Source organism: Micropterus dolomieu, linkage group LG01 (genome assembly GCF_021292245.1).
Source record: "Micropterus dolomieu isolate WLL.071019.BEF.003 ecotype Adirondacks linkage group LG01, ASM2129224v1, whole genome shotgun sequence".
Taxonomy (NCBI): domain Eukaryota; kingdom Metazoa; phylum Chordata; class Actinopteri; order Centrarchiformes; family Centrarchidae; genus Micropterus; species Micropterus dolomieu.
In genome coordinates, this window is record NC_060150.1 from 33546943 (window position 1) to 33567766 (window position 20824).

The 20824-nt window shown below is 38.3% G+C and overlaps 3 protein-coding genes and 1 non-coding gene across 13 annotated transcripts in view; 1 reads left to right on the top strand and 3 right to left on the bottom strand.

Moving 5' to 3' along the window:
* Positions 1–1308, bottom strand: part of shrprbck1r (sharpin and rbck1 related) — an 11072-nt gene extending 9764 nt beyond the window's left edge. The window contains exon 1 of the mRNA XM_046065915.1: positions 659–1308. Coding sequence (XP_045921871.1) covers positions 659–928 — 270 coding nt within the window. The 5' untranslated portion in view covers positions 929–1308. The remainder of the gene's footprint in view (positions 1–658) is intronic.
* Positions 1309–2195: 887 nt separating this feature from the next.
* On the bottom strand, positions 2196–2268 carry trnar-ccg. The gene has a single exon. It is a non-coding gene; the product is annotated as a tRNA-Arg (tRNA).
* Positions 2269–5255: 2987 nt separating this feature from the next.
* prlh2 (prolactin releasing hormone 2) lies at positions 5256–6797 on the top strand. Its single transcript, XM_046066013.1, has 2 exons — positions 5256–5418; positions 6373–6797. The coding sequence occupies exons 1-2, from the start codon at positions 5256–5258 to the stop codon at positions 6576–6578; spliced, it is 369 nt and encodes a 122-aa protein (XP_045921969.1). The 3' UTR covers positions 6579–6797.
* Positions 6798–6868: 71 nt separating this feature from the next.
* myripb (myosin VIIA and Rab interacting protein b) overlaps positions 6869–20824 on the bottom strand; it is a 124240-nt gene continuing 110284 nt past the window's right edge. For 7 of the 10 annotated variants that reach the window (XM_046065966.1, XM_046065961.1, XM_046065962.1 and 4 more), the window contains 5 exons: positions 13662–13853; positions 13246–13407; positions 12982–13077; positions 12730–12790; positions 6869–9623 (listed from right to left, as the gene is read on the bottom strand). In XM_046065966.1, the coding sequence (XP_045921922.1) occupies positions 9580–9623; positions 12730–12790; positions 12982–13077; positions 13246–13407; positions 13662–13853 (555 nt within the window). In that variant the 3' untranslated portion in view covers positions 6869–9579. Of the gene's footprint in view, positions 9624–12729; positions 12791–12981; positions 13078–13245; positions 13408–13661; positions 13854–18076; positions 18218–20824 lie in introns of those variants that run through there. The other 3 variants (XM_046065970.1, XM_046065964.1, XM_046065998.1) reach the window with 2 other exon arrangements.

Sequence of the window (20824 nt, forward strand, 5' to 3'; positions counted from 1 at the left end):
TATATATATATATACACACACATTATATATATATATATATATATATATATATATATATACACACACACACACACACACACACACACACACACATCTCCTTAACCCCCACCTCTCATGGGGCGCAAAAGCTACAGGTTCATCAAAGGCAGTGTGGCAGTGAATCTGACGTTATTTAATTTGACAATGCAACTTGTATGTACCCAATCTTGAAGGCCTGTCTTGTAGAGGGAGATGCAATACCTTTGTTATTTCCCTTGATATTGTGTTTATATGTTTCACATTCTTAAATAAACGTGTGCTGAAACAAATTACCACAAAGTAACTGACACACATATATACAAAGTAACTGACACACAGCAAACCTTCAGCAACGTCAAAGTACAAGTGCGTTCATTTTTGCCCCACGGCCTGCTTGTTGGTCAATCTGGCCCTGGTCACAAGCCACTACATTTGGAAACCACTGCTCTAGGCCCCCCCCCCCTCTTTAAAATTAAAGTTTTATTGCGCCATATTTCCACGCACCAAATCCTTGCACTGAGTAATGTGGGGTCACATCTTGTTTAAAAGGTCTAAATTTGGACATGTTTTCATGTGTTCCCCACTAAAAACACGCCACAAAAAGCCCAACAGCACTGCTGTCTCGCTGCTGTAAACTCACCACACTCCGGCCAGTCCCGCTGCTGTCCTGGAGCGACAGGCGGAATTCCCCGGATTTCCCCTGGTCCATGCTGAGCTGCAGGCGGAGTGACTCATCACCTGTCCCCGGAAGACACAGAGGCCGAATACCAGAATGGCACACCGACACCCGCACCGACATGAGAACGGTTTGGCAGCCAATTTGTGACTGCGAGCCCCCATAGTGACTCGGGAGGGCGGCGGACTGGTCTGGTCCAGCAGTGTTAGACCAACCGCCCGAACTCAGCGACATCCTGCCAACACACTCATGTAGAAAACAAACACACGGGGTCCCGGATTGTTCACGCCGTTTCCCGCCCCTTGGTTTGAGAATCCTTTCACGATGTTTCTCACATAATATCGCGTCGCTGGATATTTAACAGCCAAACTGACAACAGGAAGCAAGTGCGTAGAGTCTGACAACAGTTTGGAGCGACTTCCAAAAAGTGAAGCCCTATATGGAGGTTTCACTTCTCCCTTCTTCCGTTTTCGATGTAGCGTCGTTTCAGGCAAATTTAGCGTTTGTTTTTGGCGGTGAAGCCCTAACTATCCTCGGGATATCCCTTAGCTTTCTAACGCCAAGGTTGTTGACAGTAGTTTGATTCTCGTGACGCTGACTGTTGTTCGATTTCACGTCTTACTGCGCATGCGTCGCTTGGGTGACGTGTACTGATGTAATATTAATAAGGGTTTATGCTAAAATTAGCTTTATGACAAATGAGCTTTGTTAGCTCCTCTGTTAGTGGACCGTTAGTTAATTTTTTAATGTTAGGCGCTGTTCCTCAGACAGGTGTTTAAGCCTGTGGTTTCAGAAGCAATTTGGTATTATAAACAGAAGCCTGGGCCTATGTGTGCGCGCATATTTTACCACAAAGGGGCAGCAAAGCATCCCATATAAAGAGCTAAATGTCCTCCCTCTTCTCATAATAACTGCTGAACTCTGTAAAATATTTGATCACCTTGTAAAATATGATGTTTTAATAGATTAAACTACCTAGCACTATAAAGCAGAAGATTAGTCCCACCTCAACCTGTAACAACATTAAAGTGCTGTTTACTAATGGTTATAATCCAGCAAAAGCTATAATAGTAAACAACACCCTGAATATTAAAAGTAGCCTACCCTCTCCATGTTTAGTACTTTTAATAGTTAAAATACTGTATGTTTGCTGATAAAATTTGCTCTTAAAATAAAAAGTCACAAAGTACTTTTACGTTGTGGTTTTGCTAATGTTTAAGTAAAGGAAACGTCTTTTTTTATGACCAATCAGTATTTCTATCCTGTAACTTGTAGCCTACATATTTATTAAAACTGTAACTCTAGTCTAATGTTTAGCCATCATAAAAAACAAAATACTTTCTTTGCTATTTACAGTTATAGATATTGCTAGTACATCAAATATGTCCTTTTTCACAGACTTGTGAGAGCCTACATTATAATCTCAATTGCAGTGCAGTTCCCAGCCACATTGATTCTGTAGATGCTGAGGCTGCATAGATATCATAAATTAGGTGACACACGACCCAGGTGGGACTTGAACCCACAATCCCCAGCTCCGGAGGCTGATGCCTTTTCCATTAGGCCACTGGGCCACAACAAAGCCTCCCCATTCTTTTAGCTTTGACAGGCTAGGCTGCATCTGTGACACATTTCCTTATTGACACAGAGAACAAGTTTATTTAATATTTCTCAGCTATTGTCTTAAAACAATTTGACAGCAGTCTTTCTTGGTTTATTATAAAACTGTCCCAAAGCAAAGTCTTTTCTATCCTTGTAACCACCGAGACGTGTTTGGTTTTTAAAACATTCATGTTTCAGGGACTAGAAAAATTCTAAACTGGATGGCTTCTGCTCAGAATGAAATCCTTCACAGGAAATACTGTCAAAAAGCCTTCCCAATTGAGGCCTTTTTAAGAAAGAGGGTCAACCAAACATGGTCAACAAATGCCCCGGCCCACACACTCTGTAGGTCACGAATTAGGAGGCAATTAACAAAATATACTGTAGCAAGTAAAGGGCAATGATTTAGACCACAAAGCTTAGCCGGTTCAAGTTGTTAATCATTCTGCAAGCAGGGTTTTCTCAATCAATACTGCATTCCTCAGGGGCCTCAAGCACAATAACAAGGGAATATCTTCTTTGATCTTTGTAGTAAGTTCATGCCATTATTTTGTTAATGAAATATCTTCAATCATCTGCACTTTGTGTGTGATTCTTGCTTGTACTGTCACTCAAAAATGTTTTTCATTTTAATGGCGCAGGAAGTCCGGCAGGTTACTTCACGCTGTGACTTGTCTAGAGATCCGTTGTGCCTCCATTCACAGAAACGCAGGTGACTTAGGCGAAATTAAGCCGTTCAATCAGGTGCTGATGAGACCATGGTGTCATAATGTGAAGATGAGGAACATCTTTGAATCAAATAAGGAGATATCAATTCACAGTATCGAATTGTAACTGAGCATTTAATTCTGTAGTCTGTTCACATTTATTTGTCTATAAATCTAATCACGAAAAGTAGCAACATGGCCACGTTTTACCCACAAAACAGGGATGATAAGGAACTGTTTCCGAATTCATGTTCTGCATTTTTGCACAGCACCTTACGTTTCACAGGTGCTGGTGATATCTAAGAAGCAACAAATCACACACTATGTTTTCAAATAAGGGCTCCCAGTGAAAAATCTAATTAGCTCCATGGATTCTTCCATGTTGTGGTGATCATACATCTTCAGGTAGTTATCTTCTCATTATTGCAGCCATGTACTCTCCCACAGGCAGTGCTTGCGTCTGCGTCTGACCATCTGATCTCAGTCCATGACAAAATTATGGCCCTAATGTGTGGAGGAGAACCAAAGTGCTGCCCTAGGGTGGAGCTGTGCACACATGGACACACACAGAGCATTTTACATCACATGCTACGTAGGACAATTATATCATCCTGATATTTCCTTAACTTAATTTTATTTATTTATTTATTTTTACCGTTTTAGATGATGATATGGTACATGGGGACACATTTATTTCAACCTGATCATAAAGGTTTACCCACTTAAAATACATATTCTAACAAAACTTATAGTACATCAGAAATGAGTTTCATGTTTTGTGATTTGAAATTGTTACCTTTTAAGTTCTTCAACATACACAGTACAAATTTTAACATTTATACCAATACCGATAATGTTACTATTGTATTAAAATGTCACATACAGCTAGAGCTGCAATTATTTATTTTCTCCTTGGATTGTATTCCTTCAATAAGTCACAACACCCCCCACGCCCCACACACAAAAATTGTAGTTGAAAGGAATTAATTGATTGATGAATGATTTATTTATGTTATGCACATCTTAAGGTTAAGCTCCATGAGCACATTTTCAGTAGCACTGCCATGTAGTATTGTGACCTTTACAGACACCGTTTAAGGCCCCAAGGTGACTTTACACCTGAATATGTGAGTGAGTGAAGTTCTCCTCACCTTGTCTTCTCACTTGAGATTCATCACTGTCACCTCTCAGCGCATGTATTGGTGGCAAGTGCTTGTCATTGTATGAACTGACATACACTTAGAGTGTATTTAAAGCCCTCTCTCTGCTCCCTGAAGTACTTTGATATTGTAGTCTTACAATCACTGATTTAAAACAGTATCTTCAGTTTCAGTATCAGACATTGTATTTATATCTTGAGAGCTTTGAATAGAAAGTTCCAAAAGCTTGTTTGCAATAGGTAATTGTGTCCTGCCTGTGCTCCCAATAATAAAGCTGATTGATGAGGTGGTGGGTCTCCCCGTGTTCACTAATTTAAAGTTGTCCGCATGTCATTGACTTCCTGATGGATTGCTCTGCTACGTGACCGACAGCAGGAGTGCTCCAACACCAGCGCCTCCTTTCTCAAAGGGATGAGGGGGTTTAAAGAGTGGGAGGAGGAGAGGGGGGGGAGGGGGGGGGGGTGATGCATCCTGGAGTCTGGGATCACTGTGTGTGACTGAAGTTTTTGATTCATCATCCAACAACCACATGAGCAGCATGGATATATAAGCTGGGGCACACTTGCTCAACGATAACAACTCCAGACGTCCGCCAGCTGACCTCAGCCTGTTACCAAAGTTCAGGGTAAGGAGCATGAGTATGAGGAGACCGTATGTTATATATTATATGTTTAGGCAATTATTTTGTGATAGATCCTGATGAATTTGTTTTAACCCTGCTGCATTACTAATGGGGTGAAAATGGGATGCTCTGCTGTTTATAAAGGTCATCATTTTGTGTTTTTAAACCTTAGCAAATTCAGTAATATTCCTGTATGAACTTCTGGTGCCTAATAAGGATGTGTATTTGACTTAATCCTATGTCATGATGATGAGATTTTATCTTTTATAAATAATGTACATGTTCCAATTGGGAAGTATTGTTTGTCTATGATATTCAAAAGTGACTTTTTTTAATAATCTTACCTGACATACATATATTATGGATGTCTAGTTTCAGCTTGCAGGCTTTCTTTAACTGGTCTTTCTATTTTCAGTGTCCTTAAACGGTGAGTGATACTTCCTCTTTGGTGCCTTGAGCGACTCCACAGCATGCTGCCTGGGAGAGCGGCTGACGTCCGCCACTGCGTCCTGACGAGCCGCTGGCTGCCTGCAGCTCTGGCTCTGCTCCTCCTCCTCTCCTCCAGCTTCAGCAGAGTGCACAGCACCACGGTGGAGCACGACTTCCACATTGTTCACAATGTCGACAACAGAAGTAAGGGTTTTATTCTACCATCCATTTTTATTTTCATTTTCATAACCTGCAGAATTTGTTGATGTAGTTTAGGGAGATTTAAGAGGCTAAAGGTTAAGACATGTTTTAGCAAATTCCTCTTTACTTTGTTTATAATCTATTTGTGGCTCTTATTGGGGAACTCATAGCGACCATCCTCTACTTTCTGCTATTTATTATTCCCACAGGGATGCACTTTACTTAAAAGAATACCCTTTTTATATATAAGATTTAACTAGAAAGTACGTTGTCAGTTTGAAAACCTCTGAATCTCAAGGCGTCATTTACTGCATTTAAGCATTAGCTATTTATTTTTAAAGAGAGAAGCCCCTTTTATTTAGTACAAAATAAGCCTAGTCTCATAATTTACTGTACAAAAAAGTAAAGTATGGTTATTACTGTATTAATTTGTACTATTAAATAACTTATATAGGTAAGTGTTTGCATTTAAATGTATGTTATTATTTTGATTGATTTAGTTGCACAGAGGTGGAAGGTTGCTACTTAAATACCCTGTGAATTAGTCTTTTTATCATGATGAATGACATAAATAAAACTTACACTAGATATAACAGTACTGTTCTAGAAGCCGCCAGTGTTACTTCAGCATCTCTTTTTCTCATTTAATGATTAAATAGATGGAAGACCAACAAATCATTTCTCCATATAGTTTTTGAAAACAAATCAGCTTAAAAGATAAATATTTTATGTTTACAGTGTATAAAGACAAAAGTCAATATAAATACTAAAAAAGAACCTTAGACCTGTCGGAGTCAGAACTTTTAGTGTTCCCATGAAAATTGTAATTCTGTTAAGTTTTATCTTTTGGCACTGCACAATGGACTCACTGAAGTTAAAGCATCATAAAATCATACTGTTTCCTGGCAGTAATGTTGGTCATAATCACTGCCACTGATGTGCTTGTGTGGTGTCCAGGTCCAGAGATCGACCCATTCTGGTATGTGGGGCGTGGGGTGAGACCCATCGGGCGCTTCGGGAAGAGGCACAGCAGCGTGGAGGCTCTGGCCAGCGGGGGGATGCAGCCTGTGGTCAGGATGTTGGCGCTGCTGTTCAACAGCCTCAGAAACAAGGAGAACCTCGGGGAAGTGCTAGATGGGGAGGACAGGGATTGGTTACCGTGACAGCGTGTCCTCCCTTCATTCACAAACTCAGTGTGTCTTAATTTAAAAATAAAAAAAAAAAAAATCTAGATTGAGGTTATATACTCGTTTGCTCTAGTTCTTAACAGTGTTTCTCTCTGGTGTCTGTTCCGAGGCCTTCATTGATAGGATTCTTGATGAAATCACTCTCCAAATGTATCTGTACATAAAAATGCATTCTATATTGATTAATAAACCAGGATATTGTGAGTATATCTGTTCATCTTTTCTTATAGCCTTCCTGTAAAACATTTACTCTCAAAAGAGAAAGCTTTAGGTTTGCACATTTTATTAATTTCATAGTACATTTTTTTCCTCAGAGTACTGTGGCACATAGAGAATCTGTATTTTTTGCTTCTTAATATTTTCCCCAACATGTCATATGGACTGCAACAAACAATTGCACATAAATGTGAATGGCCCCCCTGTGGAGCTGTGCACAGTGAACCTCATTGTAGTCATTCACACTGGATTGAAACAGGAACAAAAGTAAGATTTGTTTTTAGCTCTGTGTGAGTCTCATTTCTGAGTATCTGGGACACAGTTACAGTAGTAAATTCAACTTCCTGTGTGAATCCAGCCCTACAAGTCATGACAATTATACATAGTCTTCCACACAACACTGAAAGATCAGTCAGCTATGATTGGGTAATACACATATTATTCTATATCATATCCATCTTTTCACACATATACATTTATTAACAAATTCTTTTATGAGATAATACTTTTTTTATATTAGAAAAATACAGGACACTGATGATTGGACCCTTGTGGCTGTGCTTCTCATGGGAAATTTTACATCAATTTTGACAATAACAAAAACATGCTTTTATACACCAACACTTCTGGAGAACAAGATTGACAAAAGTACAGGATCAATGTGCAAAACCAGAGATGTGAAAGGCTTGGATGAAAAGGTCACTAATAGAAGGGACAGAGCATTCATACAGAAGATCATCACACCTTTTAGTTCAAAAAGTCCATCAGGGAATCAAACTCTGTTCTTAAGCTGTAGCCACAGCAAAATCTTTGACAACTGTGTGCATGGCTAACTGAGATTCTGACTAATGTAAGTGGTCACAGAGTAAAGAAAAATAACCCAAAAATGAAAGGCTATATTCTCAAATCTAGTGTTTAAGGAGTACAAATACAATATGAATCGTACTAGCCGCTCCAAAAATGCCTGTTGTCACCTGTGTTTTTGTAACATTTACCATCGTCATTACTGGCAGAATATCAAATGGTAAATGCAAGCATACACTGAAAGCACTTTGAAACATCACACATGAGAGAGTCTGATAGGACTGACTGAGGAGGGCTCCTTTCAGGAGAGAATAAAGCCTTTAATTTGCAATAGTACTTATTTCAGTGGTATTGCATAAAAACGTTCAGTAAGTACAAAAATAAATTGCTTGTAACAAAATCATGGTTTCATGGCATTTGTTATATTGCCCATCAGACTTCATTATGTAAAAATCTTTACAAGACTTTCTGAATGCAACACAAAATGTTCGGACATGACCCAGTGAAGGGAAAACATGAAAATACCTTTTTGTTCAAATAAAAGGCCACAATGTTTGAAAGTAAACGAAGAAAATGACTTTGCGTTGAAGAATACTGCACGGGGGAAGGCTGTCAGACCAAACCTGAACATCAAACCTATGTTATGTTGAGATGAGTTTGTCTGACATTTAGACATTAATCAAACCTTATTTAGCCTCATAGCTATTTCACATTAAGGCTGTAGTATGTGTATGTGAGTACTAAGAAGTTATTTTCTGCATTGCGCATTTCCCCAGTAAATCATTGCAGTTTGCATTTATTTGAGGAATAGTTGGACATCTTGGGAAATACGCCTTTTCACTTTCTTGCTTAGAATTAGATGATGAGAAAAGTTGTTAGATTAGTTAGATGAAAAAAAACTGATACCACCTTTGTGTCTGTATGCTAAATATGAAGCTACTGCCAGCAGCTGGCTAGCTGCGCTTAGTTTAAAGATGCCTTCATGTACTGTTTAAACAAACAATTTTTTTTTACCCTTTTGAGTCGGGGTAGCTGTCCCCCTTCGTTTCCATTCTTCATGCTATGCTAAGCTTTCAGGGTACATTGTGCAGACATGATAGTGGTATCGATCTTCTCCCAAAACTAAAAGGTGAATATTTCCCAAACTTTAAATTTAACTATTGAGGCCGTTACAAAGAATGACAGATTTACCAAGTGTGCTTTGTGTACCGTTATTGCCATCTAGCAATTTTAGTGGCAGAAAGGAGGGACAAAAACATTTTGGTCCTGATATGTTGCACATCTGAATACTGTTTTCTGGTGTGCATGGATTTTTTTAAATGGTAAAATGGCAAAGGTGTTACAATCATTCCTCCAAATGAGGATTACCATCTAATAGCTGTGTGTGTGTGAAAAAGGACAATCATCCAAAAAAGCTCTGAAGGGGCTTACAGTGTGATAGGATTCCTCATGACATTTCGTGGTGAGAAAGAATATGAAGTATAAAACACGGCTCAGCCTCTTTTTGGGACACTGAATCACAGAAAGTTTCACACGATTTTTCCACGTCGTCATTGTACAGTAACTCACGACACTCTTGCAAACAGATTTAAAAAAAGGAAATGAGAGGTCTTCTTTTTGTCTATACAGATATTCTTTTTCAGTTGGGTCATGAGGAGTGTTTGCAGATTTTTAAGGCAGAGACACTGACTGTCATCCTTGCTTGATGAGGAGGAGAAAATGCAGAATAAAGTGGAAAAGAGGAAAGAGCCAGTCATGTCTTCTGTGAGACAATTGACTAATGCAGTATGGTGCCTGGCTGAGGGCTGAGTGCTTGGTGGGTCACATGGGGCAGGTGTTGAACCATGCTTGGCCTGGAGCTGGAGGCGGACACTGGGTCAAGGCACTGGATGAGAGGGCCCCCCGTCCCTGGGGCTCTGAAGTGGCCCTGAGGGACTTGTTGTGCTGCTAACTGTCACTATGGCCGAAACACTTTCACCTGCTGCTCTGGCTCCAACTTTTCTGTAATGCAAAAAAACTCAACATTAAAGAAAGTAGCATTTTAAAAAGAAATCTCCTGCAGAAAGCATAGGTTGTCAAAAACAATACTGTACCGATCGATAGTGTTGGGTAGCGAACTCTTTACTTTTAAGAATACCAACCAAATTATGTTGGTACGACTGAGTACCGATTCACGTTAAATTAATCTGTGCCAAATTTCAGTATAGAGAGTAGGGATGGGTGGATTGATACTGCAGGATTGATACATCAGTACTCACAAGCTACTCATTTGGTTTAGATTTGTTTTTAAAATATAGATACATTTTCAGTACTTTTGTATGATGATTGTGCCAATAAACACCCCTGACAGCTGGCCCGTTTCACATAACTGGAAACCCATGCCACATGAGAACCAAGCTCAGCCCTTTTCTGTCTAATCTTAATTTCAGCCTGTCAACAAGCGCAAAAGAAAACATCCGAATCAAATACAGCACATTTCTGCATCAAACTTATGAGAATGAAACGTAGTGTTCACCTTTAGATAAAAATACAAGATATACAATTTGTGACAAGAAAGTGCCACATATATTAAGTTGCCCTAGAGAAATCATGGCCTATTTAGGAGGATGACAAAGTAAAAATGTGCACATTTTATGTTATTCGTTTTTCATTTATTTTATTGATATTTGAAATAATTTATTTTATCATCATTTATTTTTTGGATTTTTTCCTGGATGTACTGGATTTTTTACAATTATTAGCACAAACATTTTTATTTAACTGGACTCATATTCACTTTTTTAATACATTTGTTATTAATGATGTACATGTCATGTGATTTGCCTTTAAAGGTTCAGTGTGTAAGTTTTAGTGGCATCTAGTGGTGAAGGTTGTGAACTGAAATCAACGGCTCACGGTGCATTCACGTGCTCCTCAGATGGTCCCATTTCCAGAGTTGTGAAGTCGTTCTTCCGACTTCAGTGTGTGTTCATGTGCTCTTAGTCTGAATGTGGAATCAACATGGTCCTTACAACAAAGATGTGTTGGATTATCATTATCAGAGCATATAAACAATACGCAGACATCTAGTTCACTCTACATGGACAGCAAATTAACTGTTATTACCATATTACAAATTACATGATTGCAAAATATGTACTAGTACTAGTAGTGCTAGTATATATACACACACACTAGGACTGCTAACGTTACTAGTTCTTCTTTTTCTTCTTTGTAAGTATTCCATGTAGTGACGAAACACGCTCTGTAGAGCAGTTTGTTCATTTGGGCTACAAGGAGACATGTAAGGGGACATGTAAGAGAAATGGCCCATTCTAAGTGATAAAAACACAACGGTTCATTATGTAAGGTCTTTACACACCACTGAAAACATAGTTATGTGTATTATATTGCATTTCTGTCAATAGATCCTCCTAAAGATTACACAATAAACCTTTAGGCGTAATAATCTTTTGTTTCTAAAACTGACTATTGTTTTGAAAAATGACATATTATAACACATATCATAAGAAATGATCAGTATATGTATCGGTATTATTAAAAAAAAGTATCAGTATCTTATCAAATTTAAAAAGTTTGGTAGCACCCATCCCTAATCGAGAGAAATGGGCTGAAAGCGGTCTCAAGTGTGGTTACACTTTTCAAAACTCGAGGCAGGCAACACTCCCAGACTCACTTTGTAATGGGAAATATCTAAAAGCTGAAGAATGTACCATGTTGGATAAGAGCCACATTAGCACGCTCACAGCCAGCGCCAAAAAATCTAAACCCTCCATGGACAACAAAACTGTAAGTGAGGCATCGACAATTCCATCAAAATCTTCAGATACTTAATTAGTTAGTTGGATATGTTGTTGTTGGAGACAACTGTGCTTTTTTCCACACTGTATGTGTGTAAAATAGCATAAGAATAACAAAATATTCTAAATAAATAACAATGTTGAAATTGAGAAGTTTAGACTTATTTTTTACAACTGAAATTACATTTTTGTTATTATAGAGAGTAAAGTACCGAAAAAAAGATATCGTTGGATAGCGGTACAAAATACCAGGTAACGGTATCGGTTCAAATGTGAATGATACCCAACTCTAATGATGGACTGACAAAAAAAAAGGCACTCTAAGCTGGATTCAATGATGTGATTACAAGTCTTGGACACTGATTGTGCCCTATTGTCCTAGTGCTGTCAGTTTTCTGAGCTGTGCTGAAAGAGCCACCCTGAATCAGAGCTATTGTGTGGATGCTGGTGAAGAAAAAAAAGAGAGACAAAATTGAAAATAAAGACACAGAAAAAGGCCATTCACTGACATGAAAAGGAGCAGACTTCTTGTTGGTTGATAAAACAAGCCTTATCCTCCTGTACTATGCGTGTTTCCATTTGGCTGCTTTACATCTAATGGAGCTTTTCAGTTACTTATTCCCTTTCTAGCAGACGTATTCATTTTTACATCCATTCAGATGCTACTCTCTTCTCCTAGGACAAAGCCCAAAATGTGTGATGCTGACTAAAGGTGAATAAAAGTGTCCACTCGCCTCTGTCTCACTCCCCATCTCTAGCTGTGTTTCACACACACACACACACACACACAGAATTGACATATACTGTCCAAGTCACAATAGGTTAGCACTCACTTTTTACTTTTGCTTGTTAATAGATGTACAGTAATTCAAACATCACAGCAGCAAATATATCCAACAGTATGGATCATTTAGTCAACTTTCCCAGACTGAAATTTGAAGTTACATTCTCCCTGTTTCAATACGTATTAATACCATGTGAAATGATTCTGTTATTTGGTCATGGCTGAAAATAATCACTAGTTGTTAGTAGTTGACATGTCATTGAAGATATTTAAGGCGTCTGTTTTTCAAATGTGTGATATATATATATATAATATATATATATATAAAAAGCTAAATGAGTAATTATTATTATTCATTGCTCTTTGCAACACAGTCTTCAGTTACATGATGAATAGAGATTTGGAAGCAGATTTGTCACAGTTTCGATTATATTTCTTCCTGCTGTTTAAATTGTATTTACTTCTGCATACACAACGTTTTCTTTGTTTTCTCTGATTTGAGCAAAATAAACTTGTGTGATACCTTTCAGTGGAGGGGCTGGAAGCTTCCTTCTCTGATGGCGTGATGAGTCCAGGGTTTGAGGCTGTAATTGGAGTATTTGTATCAAACACATCATACACATTCAAAATCAAAAACTCTTCCTGTCTCAGAGCTGCTACATGCTCTCTTTTTCTCACTTTATTTTCTCCTTTATTTACAAAAGTAGTAACCACAAAGACAGCATATCTGGCTGTGAGGGAGAGCTGTTAAGGTACTTGAAGGGCAGCGAGTTACCTTAGCCTTTGGGTTGATCTTGGAGAAGCGATTGCAGACAGTCACATTCAACCCAGCTGTTTTCAGAGCTGATATCCTGGCCTCAATGTTTGATACCTTAAAAGGACAAACAGACTTCATTAAAAAACACAATACAACATTCAATCCTAGTAAAAAAAAAAAAAAAATCAATGAGCTGGGAGAAATGATTTGGGGGCTTGTTTGGCACAAACACAACTGAAGAAGAAGTCAGCTGCAGAGAAAGGGGCCAAAACTCTCTAGTACCTGTAGTTCAGACTGTTGAACCTGAGCAGCTGCGGTGGCTACCTGGTCCTCCAGGAAGGCCAGCTCTGTGTCTGTGGTGCCACTGCTAATACTGCGGGCACACTGCTCCAGCTCTCCCAGTGCCCCCTCAAGCCCGTACACAGCACCAGCAGTCAGGTACACCTGTATTTATTTATGGTTTATTTTATTAGGGACCAATACATCTGACATAGATAAACTGAAAACAGCAATCCATTGTGTATACCATAGTGTTCTTAGCAGTTGCTAATTACAGCACAGTCCCTGTACATTACACTGTACAGGGAAGAAGAGTTAGACATTTAGTCTTCAATTAGATTGAATAATACAAACATTTCTTATTGGGTGGAAATTCACAGAGTGGTAAAACTACTGAGCTAAGTTGCCCTTTAGCTTACATTCTCCTCCATCTTGGTCAGCCTCTGGTCTAGCCTGCGGCTCTCGGAGCTGCTGGAGATAGGAGAAGCACTCATCGACTCAGATGGGGTGTAGCTCTCACCTCCTGCCTCACCGATCAGCTCCTCTGTAGCGTTCAAGACCTTCAGCACTTCTGTGGTGATGCAGCAGAGAGAGGCCGCAGAGTACTTCTGCTTCATTTGAAAACATGCGCACATGCACCACACACACACACACACACACACACACACACACAGTACAGCAGTCAGTAATCTACATGATACATCCTGAAAGGCATCATTTGAACAGCTTAAAGAGGAAAAAAACATTCAACTTTCATGATTAAAAAATGAATGCTGAGAAACCTTTGAAGAGATGTTGGGAGCACGTATGAGTAAGGAAAATTGTGCTGTTTTCTGTGTGGCTTAATGTAGCGTAAAGAATGAATAAGATTATAATGAAAACATATCTTTCATTCAGGGAACAAATGGATGTAACAAAATGCGACATCGTAATTATTAGGGTGGGAAAAAAACATGTTAATATCACCATTTTAAAGTCAAAGGGAACAAATAACATGTTGCTAAACCTAAAACAGTTGTGTTTTTACCAGCACTTCTAACCCATGGAGTTGAATAAGAACACAGTGCAGGTGACACATATTTGTCACTCTTTCTCTGTTGCCGAATAATTTGCTCTGTGAACACGCACATCCGCACATGCTTGCAATCAGAAAGTGCAGGACAAAGAACTAGAGGTGAGAAACGCAGTAGGAAGGAGGAGGAAGAAAAGGAAGCGAAAAGGTTCCAAGACAAAGATGGAGGATTGATTGACCTAACCCTAACCCCCTTATCTTTTTCTAGGCTATGATCAGATAAAGGATGTTACAGTGAACAGAATGTCTTTTATTACTGGGCTGCGGGATAGCAATTATGTAATTTGGGTGTGCAGCTAAGGAATCAGGAATTCAATCAGCTATTTTCAAACAGGGACCAAATTCAAATTAAGGCTTGTATCCAATACTGTATGTCCACTGCGGGCAAAACCCCTAAAAATACACTGCTCAAAAAAAACATACACAAGGTACCTCTGCTTTAATCTTGAGGAGTTGCAGATTCTATTCATTAGTCATTGTAACTTACAGTGTACATTTACAGCTAAACTGAGGCTTATTGTTGACCCTTTTCTCTCTGCTCGCCTGCCATTCACCGGTCTTGTGCAAAGTTGTGCATGCATGCCGAGAATTAACTGTTAGGGTTACAATTTTGGATTTATTCACGCAATAAAAAGATTCATTAAAAGCTTTTTTCTTTTCACATTTTTATTTACAGCTTTAAATGTTGATATTTATAACATTATAGGCTGTATATTAACTTATTGGGAGAAAACAGGTAGTTCTATGTAAAATCAGACGTTGAGCACACCCATAAAGCCAGAATGGCATAATCCTTGTTTTCTAATGCCTATGCAAAGAATCAGGCTCCTTCTATCGAAGCATCGAATCTCCGACTATTCGGGGTCCCCGCAAAGTACTCCTTTAATTTTTCTGAGCAGTGTATATATGAACGTACCCATGACAAATCATCTGTTTTGACCTTTAAGTTTAAAAAAATGGTACAATTGGTACATTACATTTCCAAAAAAAGTTACAAAAAAAGTGTTAAATGTCACAGCCATAGATTAATTTTGGAATGGATGGACCAATAAGTTGGCGGAGCTCTCTCACTTTCACAACAAGATGCCGTAGACAGACAAAAGAAAAAAAACACATTAGTCCTTGTGTTTTTTGGAGCAGCTTGTTCATACAAATCCAAGCTTGTTTCCAAATTCAGGCTGTCTGGGACAAAAAAAATAAAAATTCAGTTGTGAAGATGCTAAGTAAAGAAAGCTGCTGCTTTTTTTCTCTTGAATAGATGAAAACACATGAGAAAGTAAAGGAAAGAGCAGTGAAGAGAGACAGATTTAATTCAATAATGAATGAATCACTAGCTGAAGCTTTGATCAGTGGGACCAGAGGCATATTGGGGCAGTGATCCGACATGAGAATGAGAAGCAGAGATGTACAGTCTGAGATATTGATTTGGGTTGGTCGATGTAGAAATGGATGCTTGTTTGATCCAGTCCAAAAGAACCAGGCCACCAGCATGCAGATCAAACAGTGACACACATACATACATCTCACTGCTATTGATGTTGAAAGATACACTGAAAGTGTATTTATTTGGTTCCATATTAAGATATAATATATTTCTAGAAATATAATGCGAGTAAGGGAAAAGGCGGAACTTTCTAAAAGTTTTGCATCCCTTTATAGTTGTTTTATGCCTCTTTCTGGATGTTTTGCATCTCTTTGTAGTTGCTCTGTGTCTCATTTCACATCTTGTTTTACATCTCTGCAGTTGTTCTGTATCTCTTTCTGGTTGTTTTGTGTGTTTTTAATTGTTTTGCATCCCTTTTTTGTTGTTTTATATCTTATTTTGCCTCTCTTTGCGGTTGTTTGATTGACTTCCAAACAAGAAACTTTAGAAGTCACATAGACAACGACGGAGGCCTGCATCTGCAAAGATGTCGAGTGAGTGTGCATCTTTGCGTTATTTCGTTAATGTGAGTGTGAAAGAAACTCATTACCTTTACATTACACTACATTACCTTTCTGTTAAGAGAAAATGGACAACACACAACAAGTGCATGTTTGTATTGAGATTTATTTTCTTTGCTATTATTAAAACCAAATTATTTGTTTTTTGAATGTCTACTGTTTTCTACAACACTGGTGTTAATCAAAATTCAATTGAACCTTGCAGTACTAAAGCAAGAGACAAGGGATCCCTAGACACAGACATGTACACGGACCCCACCCTCCTACTCAGGAGCAAGACACACAGACAGAAAAGGAAACAAATGACAATATTGCATCGTTTGTAGTTTTTTTGTATGTTTTGCATCTCTTTGTTTGTCGCTTTATGTCTCTTTGTAGTTATGTTGCATCTCCCTGCAGTTGTATTGTGTCACTTTCAGGTTGTTTTTCCATCTCTTTTGAGTTGCTTTACATGTCATTTCGCATCTTGTTTTGCTTTTCTTTCTGGTCATTTTGTGTTCCTTTGTGTCTGTGTGTCTCTATAGTCGTTATGTGTCTTTTTCTGGTCGGTCTGCATCCGTTTATGTCACTTTGTAGTTGGTAGCGCTGTTCCAGATAGTCAGTCCACCACATTGATCCAGACTGAAATATGTCAACAACTATTGGATAGAGCACTTTGTGTTTGGTACTAGTTACCATATTAGTTTCAAGTAACATGATAACATACTAGACTAAGATGGTAAACATGGTAGAGAATGCACTTGCTTAGCATCAGTATGTTAGCCATATTATTTATTTATATATTTATTATGGCATGCCGTTTAGGAAATAATATATATATATATGAAGTTTGTCCGTCTGAATATATCACAGAAAAAAATAACCTGGCAGCGGTAAAAAATTTTTGTCAATGGAGTTCGGTGGCTTTGAAGAGAGTGATATAACAGCTATTTCTGGTTAAACACAGGATCTTACTCTTTAAAAAGTTAATGCCTGAGCCCTTTTGTGTGGACATACGAAGATTCTATAGGGGCTGTTGTGGGGGGCACCTGTGAGGTTAAAGGCGTATTTCAGTTTGCCTGATAAATGGGAACTGCCTGGCCTGGGAGGTTTCCTGCATTTGGTCTTCCACGATAAAAGAGAATACATTTCTAGATCAGGAAAACGGTACTGGATGTGGTTTCTAGTATTTTGGCTCATACATGCATTCGCCAGTGTTTTTATAATCTCTTCATTGCTCAAAATTGCGGACGTTGGACACTTTCTTGCTGATTCACTAACAGTGTCACACTTCACATCAATGACGTCAGATTTCATTCACTATATTCAAAGTTCATTCCATATATTCAGATGGACAAACTTCCTCTCTCTCTCTCTCTCTCTCTCCCTCTCCCCATGTGTGTATATATATATATACACATACACACACAATATATATATATGATTTTAGCATCGTCATTGTGAGCATGTTAGTATCGCTGAGGTTAGCATTTAGCTCACAGCACTGTACAACCTCTTAGAGCTTTTACCATGGCTGAATACTTAGTCTTATTAGCAATGTCTAACTAAAGGTATATCTTTCTACAATATAAAGCGTTTAACAGCTATATCATCAATCCTGTACAATCATTAAAAACTTAAAAATTTATCCTCACCTAAATGTATGACATGTGTGTTACAGAGAAGGACAACCAGAACAATAATGACCTGCACACTGTCCCACTTCATGCACCCATGTTCATGTACATTTGCACTTTCGCCCTCATTTTCCAATTTGTAACTATTTATTTATTAATTTTACAATCCTTTGTAAGATGTTTTATAGATAAAAACAAAAAATAAAGGCTAAATTCCAGGTACTCCTTAACTTTCGTGCGACTTTTAGGTAAATACAAAATAAAGACTAAAAAGCCACAAATATCACAATCAATGTCCCTCATACACGTCAAACTGGGTCATCCTGGTGGCTTTGAAAGGGATCTGTAAAAACAAACAGAAATAGACCACACCAGTACATGAGTCATACACAATGTAAGAGACGGGCATTACTCATAGGAGCCTTTATAATGAGTCTGGCCAATGACCAACATCAACCCACACGCCTTAGCTGTAACACTAGTACAGGAGGTGAGCTCATAAGTGCACATTCTAAGTGTGTCTGTATTGGTTTTGACTTGTACATATGTTCATGAATGAATTTGCTATGTGAAAATATCAATACTGGAACACTGCTTTTAACATAAGGGATCATAGATTTTACATTTACTTTATGAAATGTGGGCAATTTCAGATTTTCTGACACATGCTCTTTTGCAGTTAGCATACAAGGAATCAATGTACTTTACCAATTTTTTTTTTTTGCAGGAAGTAATGCAATGTGCACACGCAATTCCAATCCACTAAAAAAAAAAAAAATAAAATAAATAAATCCTTTATTCCCTTTGTGCAGTGGATTGCTGGACAATAGTGCACATCAACATGCAAGCATATTTAATTTGCATACTGACATATTTGTGGATAGTTTAAAGTTCATTTAGTCACTTACTACATTCCCAGGACCTGCTTAGAATTAATATGCACTATGAAATCGGGGCACAGCTCATGTGTTAGACTGAAGGTGCAATTTGTCTATTAACATAATGATGGTGACGCTGCACCAGTTGTTGAAGTTGATTTTGGGAGTTGCTACGTTTTCCTTTTTAAAAAGGACCAGTGTGTAATCATTCTGATGCTCTATTTACAGAAATGCAATATAAGATCCATAACTATGTTTTCAGTGGTGTGTAAAGACCATAATGAACCATTACGTTTTTATTACCTTAGAATGAGACATTTATATCTACATAACCGCGGGCACCCCCTTCTATGGAGGTAGCTGTATTTTGTCGTCATGTTTCTACTGTAGCCGTCAACGAACAAACAGCCCTACAGAGTGCGTTTCGTCATCACGGTGTTCTTCTTCTGCATGTGTAATTCCGGTAGTGTGTAAGCCCGTCACTACACTGAATATGTACAAAGACGAAGAAGAGGGAATAATAATAATAATAGTAATATACAGCTCCCAGTAGTCTTCTGGTTTATTAGAAGTAAGAAGAGAAGTGATATTTGGACAAATGAAGAAGCACACACGTGTTATTTAGCATGAGAGCCAACAGCCAGACTGAGTCGGGACAAACATCTGACGGTAGAAATCACGGATTTTGTGGCTATAAGGTTAATGTGTTTTTCAAAGCGGAGCTGAAGTTGTCTGTTTTCTGCGGGACAGGTGATTAACTTTGTTTGTCAGACTTTAGCTATTAGCTGGCCATAATCACAGAGAGCCATGTTTCTCCTGTCAGTGGTGTGAAATATGGATTCATTTCATGGCGCCTACTTATTCTCATGCCTGTGGTTTGGCTTTGCTGGTTATGTTAGGGAGACAATCAGCTGATCAGTAACGTTAATTGGCAATAAAACCGTAACGTTAGCTTAGACCATGGAAGCATCAGCCAACTGACCTTTTACTGACTGGTAGAAAATATTATATAAATTTTTTATTGTTAGTTGGATTAATTTCATGTAGTTACTCTCTCTCTCTCCAGCGCTCTGTTTCGGCTTTGTCTGTTATGTTCTTGAGAAGCTGATCACTAATTGGCAATAAAACGGCAGCTTCCAGCATCGAAGCTCAGATCAGCAAGCTAAACTTCACATCTTACTGCCCTGGTGGAAAACATTTATTTCTTTTTACTGCCAATGGTGATATATAATAAGACCGTGTGCCTATCAAGTGACCAATAATGAATACTTGCGAATTTGCATTAAAAAAACGTTATTGGATATTGCTTCCCACTGTGCACACAAATGTGTAATTTGTACTTTCACGTGATAAATGCCCATTAAAAACGTTATGGCTGTCAGTACTAGTGTGTGTGTGTATATATATATATATATATATGTGTGTGTATATATATGAAGTTTGTCCATCTGAATATATGAAATGAACCTTGAATATAGTGAATGAAAGTTTGAATATAGTGAATGAAATCTGACATCATTGACTTTGTGTTTCTGATGTATTCCAGTATTTTATTCCAAGACATTTTGGTAATATTTGCATGCTTATCTAATTAAGCAAAGCCAGAGGAGCCTTGATCCTCCCCAGCCAATGCCTTTGTAAACGTGATGTATTGTGGTTTATAATGGGCTGTGGTGTGGAAACAGTGAGGCTTACCGTTGTCCTGTTATCTGTCAGTGGTCATACTGGATGCACTAGATGTGGTAGTTTTTGAGAATTTCTTCATTTTCATTTTCTTCTATGTTAGTCCATGTGTGCCAACCCTCCCAAGATGTAAAATAATGTATTACAGGAGTATGAGACATCATGTAGCACTTCATTTCTTCTTAATTTATATAATTTCTTAATATAACTTAAACAAACCTCATTTCTTGACTGGCAATCTCTTTTATTTCATCGATGACATCTTTGTCCTGTCTCAGGCACCGTAGCTATACTCCTCGCTTGGGTAGGGGAGGGGGGTGCAATTTGCAACCCTCACCATTAGATGTCACTAGAACTTACACACTGAACCTTTAAGGGACTTTTCCTAT